The sequence below is a fragment of the Lissotriton vulgaris genome, chromosome 2_2 (assembly GCF_964263255.1).
Source record: "Lissotriton vulgaris chromosome 2_2, aLisVul1.2, whole genome shotgun sequence".
NCBI lineage: Eukaryota > Metazoa > Chordata > Amphibia > Caudata > Salamandridae > Lissotriton > Lissotriton vulgaris.
Window position 1 is genome coordinate 224896498 of NC_141688.1, and position 12671 is coordinate 224909168.

Genomic DNA, 12671 nt, shown 5'->3' on the forward strand with positions numbered 1-12671 from the left:
TGTGGAAAGGAACACGCCCATGTGTGAACTGAGTAGGCACTTTGGGTGTATTTTTTATGGCTAATCAGTGCTCAGGTATGTATTGGGGGCACCATTTTCACACACTGGTGCTGCTCCAGAGAATGTATGAGGGCTACAGCCCATGCCATTTTTTAATGCGTTTTTATATAGCGCAGACTTTACCTGAAGCTGTCAGAGCGCTTCACAATAGGAACAGTAGTGATACATTGGCCTACACAGCCTCCACTGTAAAAGTTCACATGGGACTGAGAACAATGCCTCCTGCCAGCTCAGAGGAGCACATTGATTGAACAGTGTTTTATTACTAAAAGGATTTCTAGCTAAGGAGTGTCCTTTTGTATTATATTGTATTGTATTGCAATTGCATTTATATAGCGCTTACTGCCCCTGACGAGGCGTGGCGTCGAAGCATAACATAACTGGTGCTCGTGTAAAGCGCTCCAATTCCTTGGGTCGAGTTCGCGCTATATAAATCTGCACAAAAAAAATTCAACCTGTTCAGATTGTCCCTATCGTTTGCTAAACTTGATTGTTTCTGCCTGTTTCTAGATAAAAAAGCGCTTGTTTTTTGTAGGAGAGAGGCGATATGTGATACCCAATCAGTGGGAGTCCAGTGAGAGGTGGCGTAGCAGCAGAGGCGGCGGCTTAAAATGATTGGCAGGACAAGGACCGAAGCCCTGTGCAAAATGCTATTTGTCAACGACGGGTAGGCGGATGGAGGTGGGCGGGGTGTCGCGAGTGAGTGGCGTGTGCGCCAGCCTGTCAGGCGGTGCACTGAGGAGACGCTGAACTTTGGGCCGGAGGCGGGGACGGGCCCCGATGCGGTAGTGGTAACGGGAACGGCTGCAGGGCGCAGATAACGACACCAGTAACGGCAGCGGCGATCAGCAGGCAGACATGGCGGAGAGCAGAGACAAAGCGGCCGACCAGATGAAAGGCTGGCAGGAGAGCCGCGGGAAGCAGGTGAGGGACCATGACACCAGACGGGGGCAGAGGGTACGTCAGCGGAGGTCTGAGGAGGGCCCCCGGGTCACTGGGTGAACTCGACGCGGCGTTGCAAGGACTTGGCACCAGTGGAGACCTCTGGAGGGACCGGTGAGGGGATCGGAGGGCAGTGAAGGCGGGGACATTCAAGTTATCTCAGCTGCTCCCAACCGGGACTCTAGGGTGGCTCGAGGCCAATGAGAGCCTAAGGCAGGACAATGCACTGGAAGGGGATTTTAATTATTTATTTGATGCGTTTTTATATAGCGCGGAGTTTACCCGAAGGTGTCAAAGCGCAACAGTAGTGAAACATGAGGAAAAATTACAAGAGCATGTTACAAAAGCAAACGTTACGTTACATAAGGCAATAGTGACAATTGTGCATGTAGCGAGCAAACAAAATACAAGAGGTAGCAAACGATACATGTAAATGTATTTGAGCTTAAATAGCGCACAGCTACCGCAGTGGGTTTCCCGGCGCTTGCATAGGGAACCCGTCCTGGTATTCCCCTGTGAGATAACCCTGGCAGGGTATCCACAAGGTGAAAGCCAGGCATCCCGCTGCGAGGGGCCATTGTGGAGATTAAGCAAGCTCTTGCCCAGAGTCGCAGAGTGTGAACCCGTAAATCGAGAAGGCACCGGAGCGAGAATTATAGAGTACGTGGAATTTTTAGCCCAAGACCCGCCGAGGCGGGGAATTGAACCCTGGTCCAGGGCCGATCTCAGCTTCCGGGTCTGCCGCCTCTAACCCCTGAGCCACACTTCTCCACTCCATTACAAGAAGAAAAGAAATTACGTGTGTGTGTGTTACACAAGCGTGCAAAGTAAATATAGAGGTAAAATACTGCACTAAATGGCAGATACTCAGAACACGAGCGAACGTTACGTTACATGAGGCAATGGTGGCAGTTGTGCATGTATCAAGAGCAAACAAAGTACAAGAGGTAGCAAACGATACTTACAAGAGGGAAAGTGACGTGTGCATGTTAAAAAAGACTACACAATACATGTAGAAGTATTGAGGGAGGGAGCAGTCCTGCCCGCACTGTGGGATCCTTGCAGACCTGTGGTGGGATCTCGCATCTGTGAGGTGCCTCGAAGGTAGATGAAGTAGAGGGTCCTGGAACAACAGGTGACAGCTGCACAAGAGTGCTGCTTGCATAGGGCCCCTAGGATTTGTGTAGCTCACCGTGGGCCTGTAGGACCGATAATAATTACCAGAGTAGTTGCCTGAGGGGAGTATTAAGGGCCAGGAGAAAAGTCCTAAAAAAAGAAAAGGTTGGGACTCCCCACATTAGATGGTATGCAAGTGACATCAGGGCGCGTGATATTACGGTGTGACACAACATAACATGATTCCATTAATCTCTCATTTGTAGAGCGAGCTACACACCCGCGAGGGTCCCAAGGTGCGGGGGGGTGGGGGGCGTTACTGTTTGAACATCCAGGTCTTGAGGAGTTTCTTGAAGGTCAGCTGCTCCTGGGTCTGACCAGGTGGATGTGGAGGCTGTTTCATGTCTTAGCGGCGAGGTGGGAGAAAGATCTGCCATTCGGCAACTCATGACCTCCCAGCAAGTAACAACACAAGAAGTGACATCAGAACTTTAGACTCTACACATACATTTAGCGGGTCTAGCATGAGTACATTTGTGCACATTGCAATATATAACAAATGGGAATGCGTCAGGATTGTGTTAAAAAAGTGTTTCAAATCTCGGCCTCACCCTGAACGTTTGTTTTTTAAAACCCTGATACAAAGAAATTAGCAACAAGAAGAAACCTGGCAGTAAATCTTTTCTGCTTAATTGCTTGCATAGTCTGAATTTAGAAAAATCTTATTGGGTAAAGGGACAGTTTGCAGGGTTCTTGGTGTATATGGAATAATAATAGTGGGAGAACTCAGAAGGTTGACTCATTTTCTGGAGAGATCTGTGTTTTGTCTATTGTTTTGAATTCAGGTAGCATAGGGTTAATGTGCCTCCTGCAATGCACATCATATAACATGCAGATGACAGATTATTTTATGTAGATATGTATGTGGGCTACTGCAACAAGCACAGAGATCCTTTTGGTACTTGCCGTTTATAAATTGTAATCCTTCTTCTAATATAGCACAGTGAGCTGTGAAGGGCATTTGACGGCAACACCTTGTAACACTTACTATCTTATGTAACGCATCCTATACAATGATTTCCACACTTATATAATTAATTGTCAATGTATACTGTGTACGTGTGATGTAGAGCGCTCTGGCACACTGCATTGAGATGAGTAGCACTATAAAATAAAACAAAATAGTGGTATTTAAATTATTTATGTAAATACTGTGACACACCAACAAACATCTGATATTCTTACAATGCATGTATACCTCTTATATACATGTAATGTACACAATCATGCCTCTTTAGTACTACATGAGGACAACAGGGAGTCTTTGCATAGGCTGTTGAGCCTTTTATCTGAAATTTAATTGTGATGTAATTCACTGAAGGTTCTATAGTAGCAGGAGAACCAATTTCCAGGGTACAGGGGGGCGCCTGAGCTACAGGGAACAACCTTTGGCCTCTCAACATCACTAGAAATTGATGCCACAGGGTGCTCTGGAACGGTTAAAGCTCAGATACTTATTCCAAATCTTAAATCTCAATATGGTAATATTGTTATGTTTTCCAGGATCAGCATTAGGTCCGGTGTTACTCCTATGGTTTTCGTTAATAGCGGACCTTTGTTAAATGATGGAGTATGTCTCTGAACAATATCTGAAGAGATCCATAAATCTGGCAAAGAAAATACATCACAGATTTAACTTCTCTGCAAATTTGAGGATAGTTTATTAGAAATGGCTGTTTGAAGGTTGTTAAACCAAGCCAGAACTGTCCCATAAAATTTTGCTGGCCTTTGCAATCCCCTGTGTCAATAGGTGGTAATTGATGAAGCGCAATAAGTCCACATTTGCTTACCTGTTCCAATGTGTGATGACTGAGTAAAGTATATGGTACATGTCTCCTTAGTGCTTTTAATTGGTGTGAATTTAAGTTATAGCCTTTGAGAAGTGTTGGTATAATTTATAAGCTGGAGTCACAGAAACTTTAATTATCTTGCTCACTGCAGAGTGCTAGAAGTAATCTGCAATCTTCAAGAATTTCTGTATCTAAAGGATATTTTATTAATGGATATAGTTGCCTATTTTTAGATTAATATCCATAACTAGTTTCTTAATGTACTCGCATAGTAAATAGAATAAGAGAGAACTTAGGTAAGACTTAACAATTGCCCTTTTAGAAGTTTTGGTCATAATTGTATTGGTCATCACAAACTGTAAATGAAACTTTGTTTCAAGAAACAAAATAAAGCAGTTGGGTATGTTGGTACAAGCTAAACTAAACTAACTAAATTAGGACCAGTATAACAAAGATTTACTTAGCACATACAAAATAAATCAGACCGGAATTAAGGTAGGTTCCAAAATTGAATTGCTAAATGTGAGTAGCTTGTATAACATTAGAAAACACACATTAACTTTCTGACATACTTCAGAATCCCAATTGTTCTTCTGTATCCCTATGCCAATCATTCAGATCCATGTATCGCAACAGTTAGGACACAGTGACATCTCATATTCTACAACATTACATTGTGAAGGCTAATGGCCTCAAGTTTAACAATGGGGCAAAATGCCACCACAATTGCCTTTAGGGAAGAATCCCAGAACCGCAAGGAAAGACCACCAAGACTGAAAGCGACAGGAGACTATATTAATGCTGATAAATCTAAAGACACGAGAGTCTCGTAGTTGCTATCAAAGTATATAAACTAGTACGCTCGGTTTCATAATTTTTCCCCAAACAAAATTCTTTCCAGATAATAAACAGACCGAGTAGGTATAGGTATAGTTATTGCAACACTTGAATTGTGCAACAACTAAAATGATGGTTTGTCTCCAAATCAGACAAACTTAAAATTGTAGGTTTGGGTCGTAGCAGTGAAAATGAATGCTGTATGAATCCACAGCCCTCATTTAGACAGTGGCATGCCAGACAATTCCTCCACCCAGTTGCAAATCGGAAGTCACTCTGCTTCACTATGCACTGTCAAAAAATGCTTGAATTGCTTACCTGGAGGGGGCTATTGTAGAAAGGTAGGCTCCTTCTGCATGGTTACCTCCACTTTTGCCTGGTGCTAAGCTAGTTTGACTAGTCTGAATGGGATCCTGCTAATCAGGACCCCAGTCTCTCTGCTTTCTCTGTTAAATTGTTATGTTCAGTACTCTGGTACGTCCCAGATTGGACACTGGGGTACCTTTATCAGTACCTAGTATATGGTACTAAGGTACCCAGGGATCTGGTTCCCCAGAGGTCTCCCATTGGCTGAAGCATGTATTATGCTACCTATTGGAGACCATTCAAACTGTAATCACAGGTCTGCCATTGAAGCCTGTGTAAGCTGGTGCTAGCACCACTAACTAAAGATATAGGTTTCTGATATCCTTCGGGATCATGTCCGCGCTATATAAAACTTTATAAATAAATAGGGTCACTGCACTTAAACCCTATAAGTCACCCCTATAGCAGGTCTTTGCAATCCTGAAGGAAGAGGGCTTGGTTTTAAGTGTGAAGGTGCCCCTGCAAGAGTAGTAACTCTCTACAGCCTATGGAGTCCATTCTCCTGAGTTGTAAGTGAAGCAGCCATATACCATATAGAGGGGCACCACATAATTACGCGTTGACCATCTCGAAACTGGCTGCTACAAATCCTCATGTTTGGTATGAAATATGTTGGAATCATACCCCTACACCGTAAAGGATGTGTGAAGTATGATTCCAAGCACTGGAAGAGCCTGCCGTTAGGCTCTTTATAGTCCCGTCTTCTAGACTCGGACAGCACAACATGGCTGCTGCTGACCAGAGACACGATTCTGCACTTCTGCTGCTGAGCCAAGCTCGAGCAGGGGAAGGCAGAACAATAGGTATCCTGTCAAAGAGAGGTGTGACTACCTCCCAGACAGGATTTAGTGTATTGGTGCTGGATTAGTCTGCGTGAGGGGCACATTTGGTTTCCCCTTGCATAGTACAGTTCAAACCGGCTCAGGGAGCCGTTGAGTCACGCTCTGGTGCGAAACTGGACAAATGACATGGGAGTTAACTTCCTCACCTGAATCGTCCCAACCCTTTCCTTAGGGTACTTACGGGCGTACCTGTGGGAGGGTCTCTAGATTCGTCGTGGGACACAATTCAATTCAGACATCGCTTCAACTTCTACAGCCTGGGTACTCTGGACTTTGTATGGGCTCGACTACGTCCCCCTTTCAGTCTGCTGCATCGTCTGTGCACCATACAGGAACCAACCAAGGCCTGTGAGCATCCATGACTCTTGAAGGAATCTCCCTTGGAGTTAAGGAGTCACTTCCCTGCATCTACAGGCACCACAACTAAGCTGACCAGACTGCTGTTCCTGAGCTCCTACGGACTCTGAAAGGTTCAGCAACACAGGTGGTGGTTCTACACAGCTCTAGAGGCCTGCCTTTCCCTCTCACCAAGTTTGTAGCCAGTATCCCTCGTGGTAGCCACAGGAACTGTACCCCTGTGCAGCGCATCGACTTGCTGTTTCCAAGGCTCGTTAGCTTCCTACCATCAAGATTCTTCGGGCTCCAAGTAGCCCCAAACTTAAGCATCTCCAGTGACCAGAATCTTCATCCACACCGCATCGTTTGCATCGTGGCTGTATCTTTTGGTGAGCTGCTCATGGTCCTCTTGTGACTCCTGTGCCCCAGGCCTGTGGGTCCTGTTGAGGGTCACCTATGTTTCTTTTGGGCTCCCCAGATTGCTCAGGGCCTGCCCTGACTCCTCTGCTGGACCTTAGTGGTCCAGACACTGCATCTTCTTCGACATCCACGTGGGTTGAAGTTGCTAAGGCTTGTTGGTGCTTCCGACGGACACCGTCCCTCAACTGCCGACCTGCCATGTGGGACAGCTCGTACACAGCTCCTTGTCTTCCTCAGCGTTCCTGGTGCTGACAGCTGCAGAGTAAAGGTCACCGTCAACTCTCCTGCAACACCTGACATCGGTGGACATCCGTCTTCCAAGTCTCTAGATCACTCCTGAGTGACATATACTCTGTCCACTCTGCTTGCAGGTACCTTTCAACTAGAATCCACCTTCGGATTCCACCGGACAATTTCTACTTCTCCAGAAGTCCTTTATTGGGTTCGACAGGGGATTCGGATACCACTTCACACCTATGCACGCGGCTTCCCTAGTGTAGGTAACGTGGGTGCTAGGGTATCCACTGGTAGGGTGGCTCTCCCACCTTCTGTCTTCCACAGGGTTTCTTCAGGGTCCACTGGGAAGGGTCCTTTTTAGGTCTCGGCTAGCATAGGCTGCGCATGCGCAGTCTCGCTGGCGAGATCTTATGTTTCAGAGTAGCGAGGCTTAAACCCGCCCCTCTTCTCCATTGGCTGGCTCCCTAAATGGCGGCCAGCCATTGGAGAAGAGGTTTCTGTGACGTTCTTCTTTGCCTCTAAGCCCCGTCTTTTCGGATTGAGGGGCATGTTTTTTGACTTTCTTTATCTCAGTGACGTCAGTCAAAAACACGCCCCCCTAATCCGAAAAAGACGGGGCTTAGAAGCAAAGAAGAACCATTTTTCTGTAAGCCCCTTCCTTTTCAGACTGGGGGCGTGTTTTTGACTGTTTACAGACGAGAAAGAATGTCAAAATCGCAAAAGGACGGGACATGGAGACAAATGGCAGCGCTTTGTGGGGGCATGTCCAAGATGGTGCACCGGAAAGTAAATCAGCGGTTCCCGGGGGAGCGGCAACCGCAAATCCGCAGCAACGGGTGCGGAATGTGAGTGGCTCTGCCCTGAGGCCTCTGCTCGTGTTGCCAACAGCCGCAATACTCCATCCTGTTTGGTGCCTTATCCCCCGCTCATTGTAAACCAGCATACAATGTGCGGGGCGCACTCTCGAACAGAGGACACGTCAAGCCTAGCTCTCCCAGCCTCGTCTCTGACACTGGATGTGATGTACATGACACCGGTTCGAATCCCAGCACGGCCGGCTTAGCCTTCCATCCTTCCGAGGCCTGCATTCAACTGGACATAACACCACCTACTATTTAAACATCTTAGAAACGGTAGAATTGTGGCATGAATGTATATATATTCAAAGAGAAATATTATCACATCAACGTTTTGAGTAAGGGGACGAAACTCCAACAGGGTCCTTTATTTATTTTGGTTTATATGTAGCGGATCATAACCCCCACCTCCCCTGTGTTGTCATAGCGCTTTACAGACTAGAGTCAGTTTAGGAGCTATAGTTCAGTAAATTAACAGTCTTGTAACTAAAGAGTACCAGGGGCATCCCTGGTCCGAAGAAAGTATTATATTAAAGGTTTCAAAAGTGTGAGTATTTGAACCCATGGAACGCCGTAGAAACTCGCTCTATTTGGGGAATATATCTGAACCGGTTTCTTTTAAGTCTTTAAAACGGGGAAAGAGTAAAGGTAACTTTTGGTTTATTCTTTACGTCTAGCACCATTAACTTCCTTATGCGATGGTTCCTCATCTTTACTGAATCTGTAACTGATCCAGTCCAAATGCCCTTTTGACCTCCCTTCGTCACTGCACCTCCTCCGTCTCCTCCCCCACCCCCCCAACAAATAATTTCGTCATTACTTTTTTCCCAACTCTCTTCTTCTTTTCTACCACCCTACACCACACCAGTGTGGGAAAGTCCTAAAAAACTGCACCTCTTTTATATTTTTATATATTTATATATATATCTCTGTGTGGCGGCCGTTGTCTGCGGCGGTGACAGCATGCAGAGGGGTCGCTACGCACAAGAGTGGTATTCACCACGCGGGTCAGGAGGGCGGCTTTCAGAGGCTGGCGAGGGCACAGGGACAGCCAGAAATATAGCTGGATGTGTCCGAGCGCAGCAAGCGCCACTTTCAGAAAACACCCTCTATGCAGAACTTTAAACGGTGCCAGACTGATGTTCTGAAATTTTTATGTATGTATGTGTGAGTGTGTGTGTGTGTGTGTGTATGTATGTATATATATATATATATATATATATATATTTTTTTTTTTTCACTCCTTCCACCAGCCGTCGTTCCTCTCAAAGCCTCAGGTGCCTCCTTAACACACGGTGGGGTGCGTGAATATTTGCCAACACACGGTCCAAATTACTCGGACCGCTTCTCAATTAAGGGCACTCCAAGCCATATCAGATAGTTTTTAAATGCCAAATTTATTAGCAGCGCTGCAAAATCTAGTCGAACAAACGCGTTTCGGCGTTGCCGCCTTCGTCAGTGTCGACTGATTACACCATTGACATGTTTAAATAAGTAAACAGTGACGGTCCGTCACATGATTAAAAACAAACATAAAAAACGGCACATTCAATTTCTTTCATTAATGTGGCAGCCATCTTATAGTGTCTAAATGTCTCATCATTGTGGTCATTTTATCCCAAATTTCATATTATTATACATTGTATACATATCGATCACTTTTAAATATTCATCCATATTTAATTTACATTTAATTCTGATCTTATGATTCTGCCCTGAATGGGCTTAATTTCTTGTTGATCATCACAAGTTATTTTTGTCACCACAATCGTCACAGCTTTGCGGCCTGTTTCAGGGTGCCCGCTATATCCAGCTTAAACGTACCATTTTGCCATGAATAGGCAACATACCTTTTGATATACGCTTGATAATTTAGATCACATCGTTCTCAGAGTGAAGAGGGAAAGGGCATAAGGAAGACAGTGGGGAGAGAGTCAGTACAAATGCAAGGAGAAGAAGAAAAGGGGTACATTCTATCCAATGTGCACCCACATCTCCTCTTCATTGTTCAGACCCATCGGTTTCTTAGTTTGAAGCATTATGATGTATCTCGATTCTAATTTTCTAAGCTTTTTGACCCAGTCACCCCCTCGCTCTGTTCTTGTTAGCTGGTCCAAGATGAAAAAGGTTAGTAAATTGCTGTTACTTTTGTGCATTTCTTCATAGTGCCTGGCCACTGGGTAGCTCTGATCTTTCGTATTTATGGCCCTCATATGCTCTAGAATTCTTAATTTTGTCTGTTTCGTGGTGCTGCCCTCATACCTCTTACCGCATGGGCATACCAAACAATATACAGTGAATTCTGAGTTGCAATTGAGTTGCTTAGAAATTATGTTTTTTTTAGGTCTCCCTGGTACTTCAAACTCCTTAACCTTATGTGAATTCTTACAAGCTTGAACACCGGAGTGGGGACATTCTTCTGTCTTTTGGGTTCATAGTGGCTATTTACTAGATGGTCTCTTAAACAGTTTCCCTTTCGATATATGACTAGTGGGTAGTCTGTTAATTTTTTCCCCCCCACATTGTCTGACTTTAGTATGTTCCAATTTCTCTTTAGAATCTGGAACACATCGGGAGATTTCTCAGTGAAATTGGTAATCAATCTCACTTCCATGTTCTTAGTTTTGGAGTTATCAATCAGTAATTCGTTCCTTGTTTTGGTGTCGCTTCTTGATTCCGCCTCCCTCAGGATACCCTTACAGTATCCTCTTTCTTCAAATCTCTTTTTAGACTTTGTTCTGGCTCTGATGTATTCTTCCTCTGTGGAACAATTTCGCTTTGTTCTTAGGAATTCCCCCAGGTGGATGTTATTCACTACACTGCGTGGGTGGCAGCTACCTGCATGTAGGATTGTGTTCCCTGCCGTGGGTTTTCTATATAGAGCTGTCTGGATGCATCCATCCTGTATGTATACCCTTAGATCCAAGTAAAACACCTCTTTTTTTGCTGATATTGCTGGTAAATTTTAGATTTTGCTCATTGGTGTTGAGGATCCTAATGTATTCTTAAGCCTCACTTTGTGTGCCGTGCCATAGGACGAACAAATAGTCTATATAGCGCGTCCACAAAGCTATCTTTTCCACCCATTTCTCATTTGCACCCGCCCAGGCCACGTGCTCCTCCCACCAGCCCGCGAATAAATTTGCGTAGCTGGGGGCGAAGCACGTGCCCATTGCGGTCCCCTGCAGTTGTAGATATAGTTTGCCTGAGAACAGAAAAATATTGTTTTTTATACAGAATTCTGTGAGTTCACATAACATGTGGTTGTGTGTTCTAAACCTTAGTGGCCTCCTATCCAGGAATGAACCCATAGCCTTCAAACCATCCTCATGTCTTATCGAGGTATAGAGTCTGGAAATGTCCAATGTTATTATTATTATTATTATGTTTCTTATATAGCGCCTGAATCGACCCCCGAAGGGGTATCTCCGCGCTTGCCTTGGGAACCCGTCCTGGCTTTTCCCTGTGAGATAGCCCCTACAGGGCATCCCCAAGGTGAAAGCCAGGCATCCCGCCGCGGGGGGGCCGTTGTGGAGATTAAGCAAGCTTAATGCCCAGAGTTGCAGAGTGTGAACCCATGATTAGGTCAGGCACCGAAGCGAGAATTATCGAGTCCATGAACATTTGAGCTCAAGACCCTGCCGCGTCGGGAATTGAACCCTGGTCCCGGGTCTGACCTCTGCTTCAGGGTCTGCCTGCTCTAACCAGTGAGCCACACTTCTCCACAGGATAAATTCCTCCTCCCACACCATTCCTTGTATTGTCCGTAAGAAATCCTTGGTGTCCCTCAGGTACGAACTTAAATCCTTCACCAGTGGTTCAATGAAGTTATCAATGTAAACAGAAGTTTTTTCCAAAAGGCTGTCCTTGGCCGATACAATCGGTCGTCCAGGTGGCCATACCTTGCTTTTATGCACTTTTGGTAAGTGATAAAATTTCGCTAATTGAGGATGTTCACATTTTAAATTTTGGCAATCCTTTATATCCAATATGCCTTTGTCTTTCCATTTTAGGATAAGGATATTTAAATTCTGTACACTTTCGGCAAATTTTTCTCTCTTTATGGGGGCATAATGTTCAGTTTTCTTTAACTGTGAAAATGCCTCATCCTCATACTGTTGTTTGTTGAGGATCACTACGTTTCCCCCCTTGTCACTCGGTTTTATTATTATGTTGTCTTCTTTTAAGTTCTTAATGAGTTCCCATTCCTTCTTTTAGCATCATTAAATTTCTTCTTTTGTAGCTTTTTCAATTCCCCAATCACCACTTCTTCAATTGTGTCTATGGCGTCGTGGGTGGCTTTCGGGATGAACTTGGATTTTATACTCATCTTACTTTTGCATCCTTGTTGGACAATGCCTCCTTCTTCCAGCATTTGTGTTGGTGCTTGTATCCTGTCTCCTTGAGAATCTATCTCTCCTGATAGTTCCCGTGCTAGGATCACTGCTTCCAAGTTTTTTCCTATTAAAGTATCGAACCTCGTGGTATCCTCCGTTGATGTTGGTACATCCCCTTTCGGGTGTAGAGTATGTATTTTTAGCAGTTTGACCTTCCTCACAAATTTGTAGAGGTCAATACGGGTTTGTGTATAGTTGAAGGCCGGTGTGGGGCAGAAAGAGTCCTAGTTGCAATAGCCTCTCTTCTTTCTCAGAAAGTGTTCTATCTGACAGATTAATTTTTGTATTTTCTGTCATCCTCCCCATGGTGCTCGAGTCTTTCAGTTCCGGGTGCCCCCTCGTTTGCTGCGAGTCATTACCGGGGTGGAACGGCCCGTTTCTGCCCTTTTTCCCCTCCACGTCTTCCTCTTG

At 45.0% G+C, this 12671-nt stretch overlaps 1 protein-coding gene across 1 annotated transcript in view; it reads left to right on the forward strand.

Annotated features, from left to right (window-relative positions):
• Nucleotides 1–692: 692 nt before the first annotated feature.
• LOC147729276 (catalase) overlaps nucleotides 693–12671 on the forward strand; it is a 316196-nt gene continuing 304217 nt past the window's right edge. The window contains exon 1 of the mRNA XM_086959591.1: nucleotides 693–984. Within this exon, the coding sequence (XP_086815717.1) occupies nucleotides 919–984 (66 nt within the window). The 5' untranslated portion in view covers nucleotides 693–918. The remainder of the gene's footprint in view (nucleotides 985–12671) is intronic.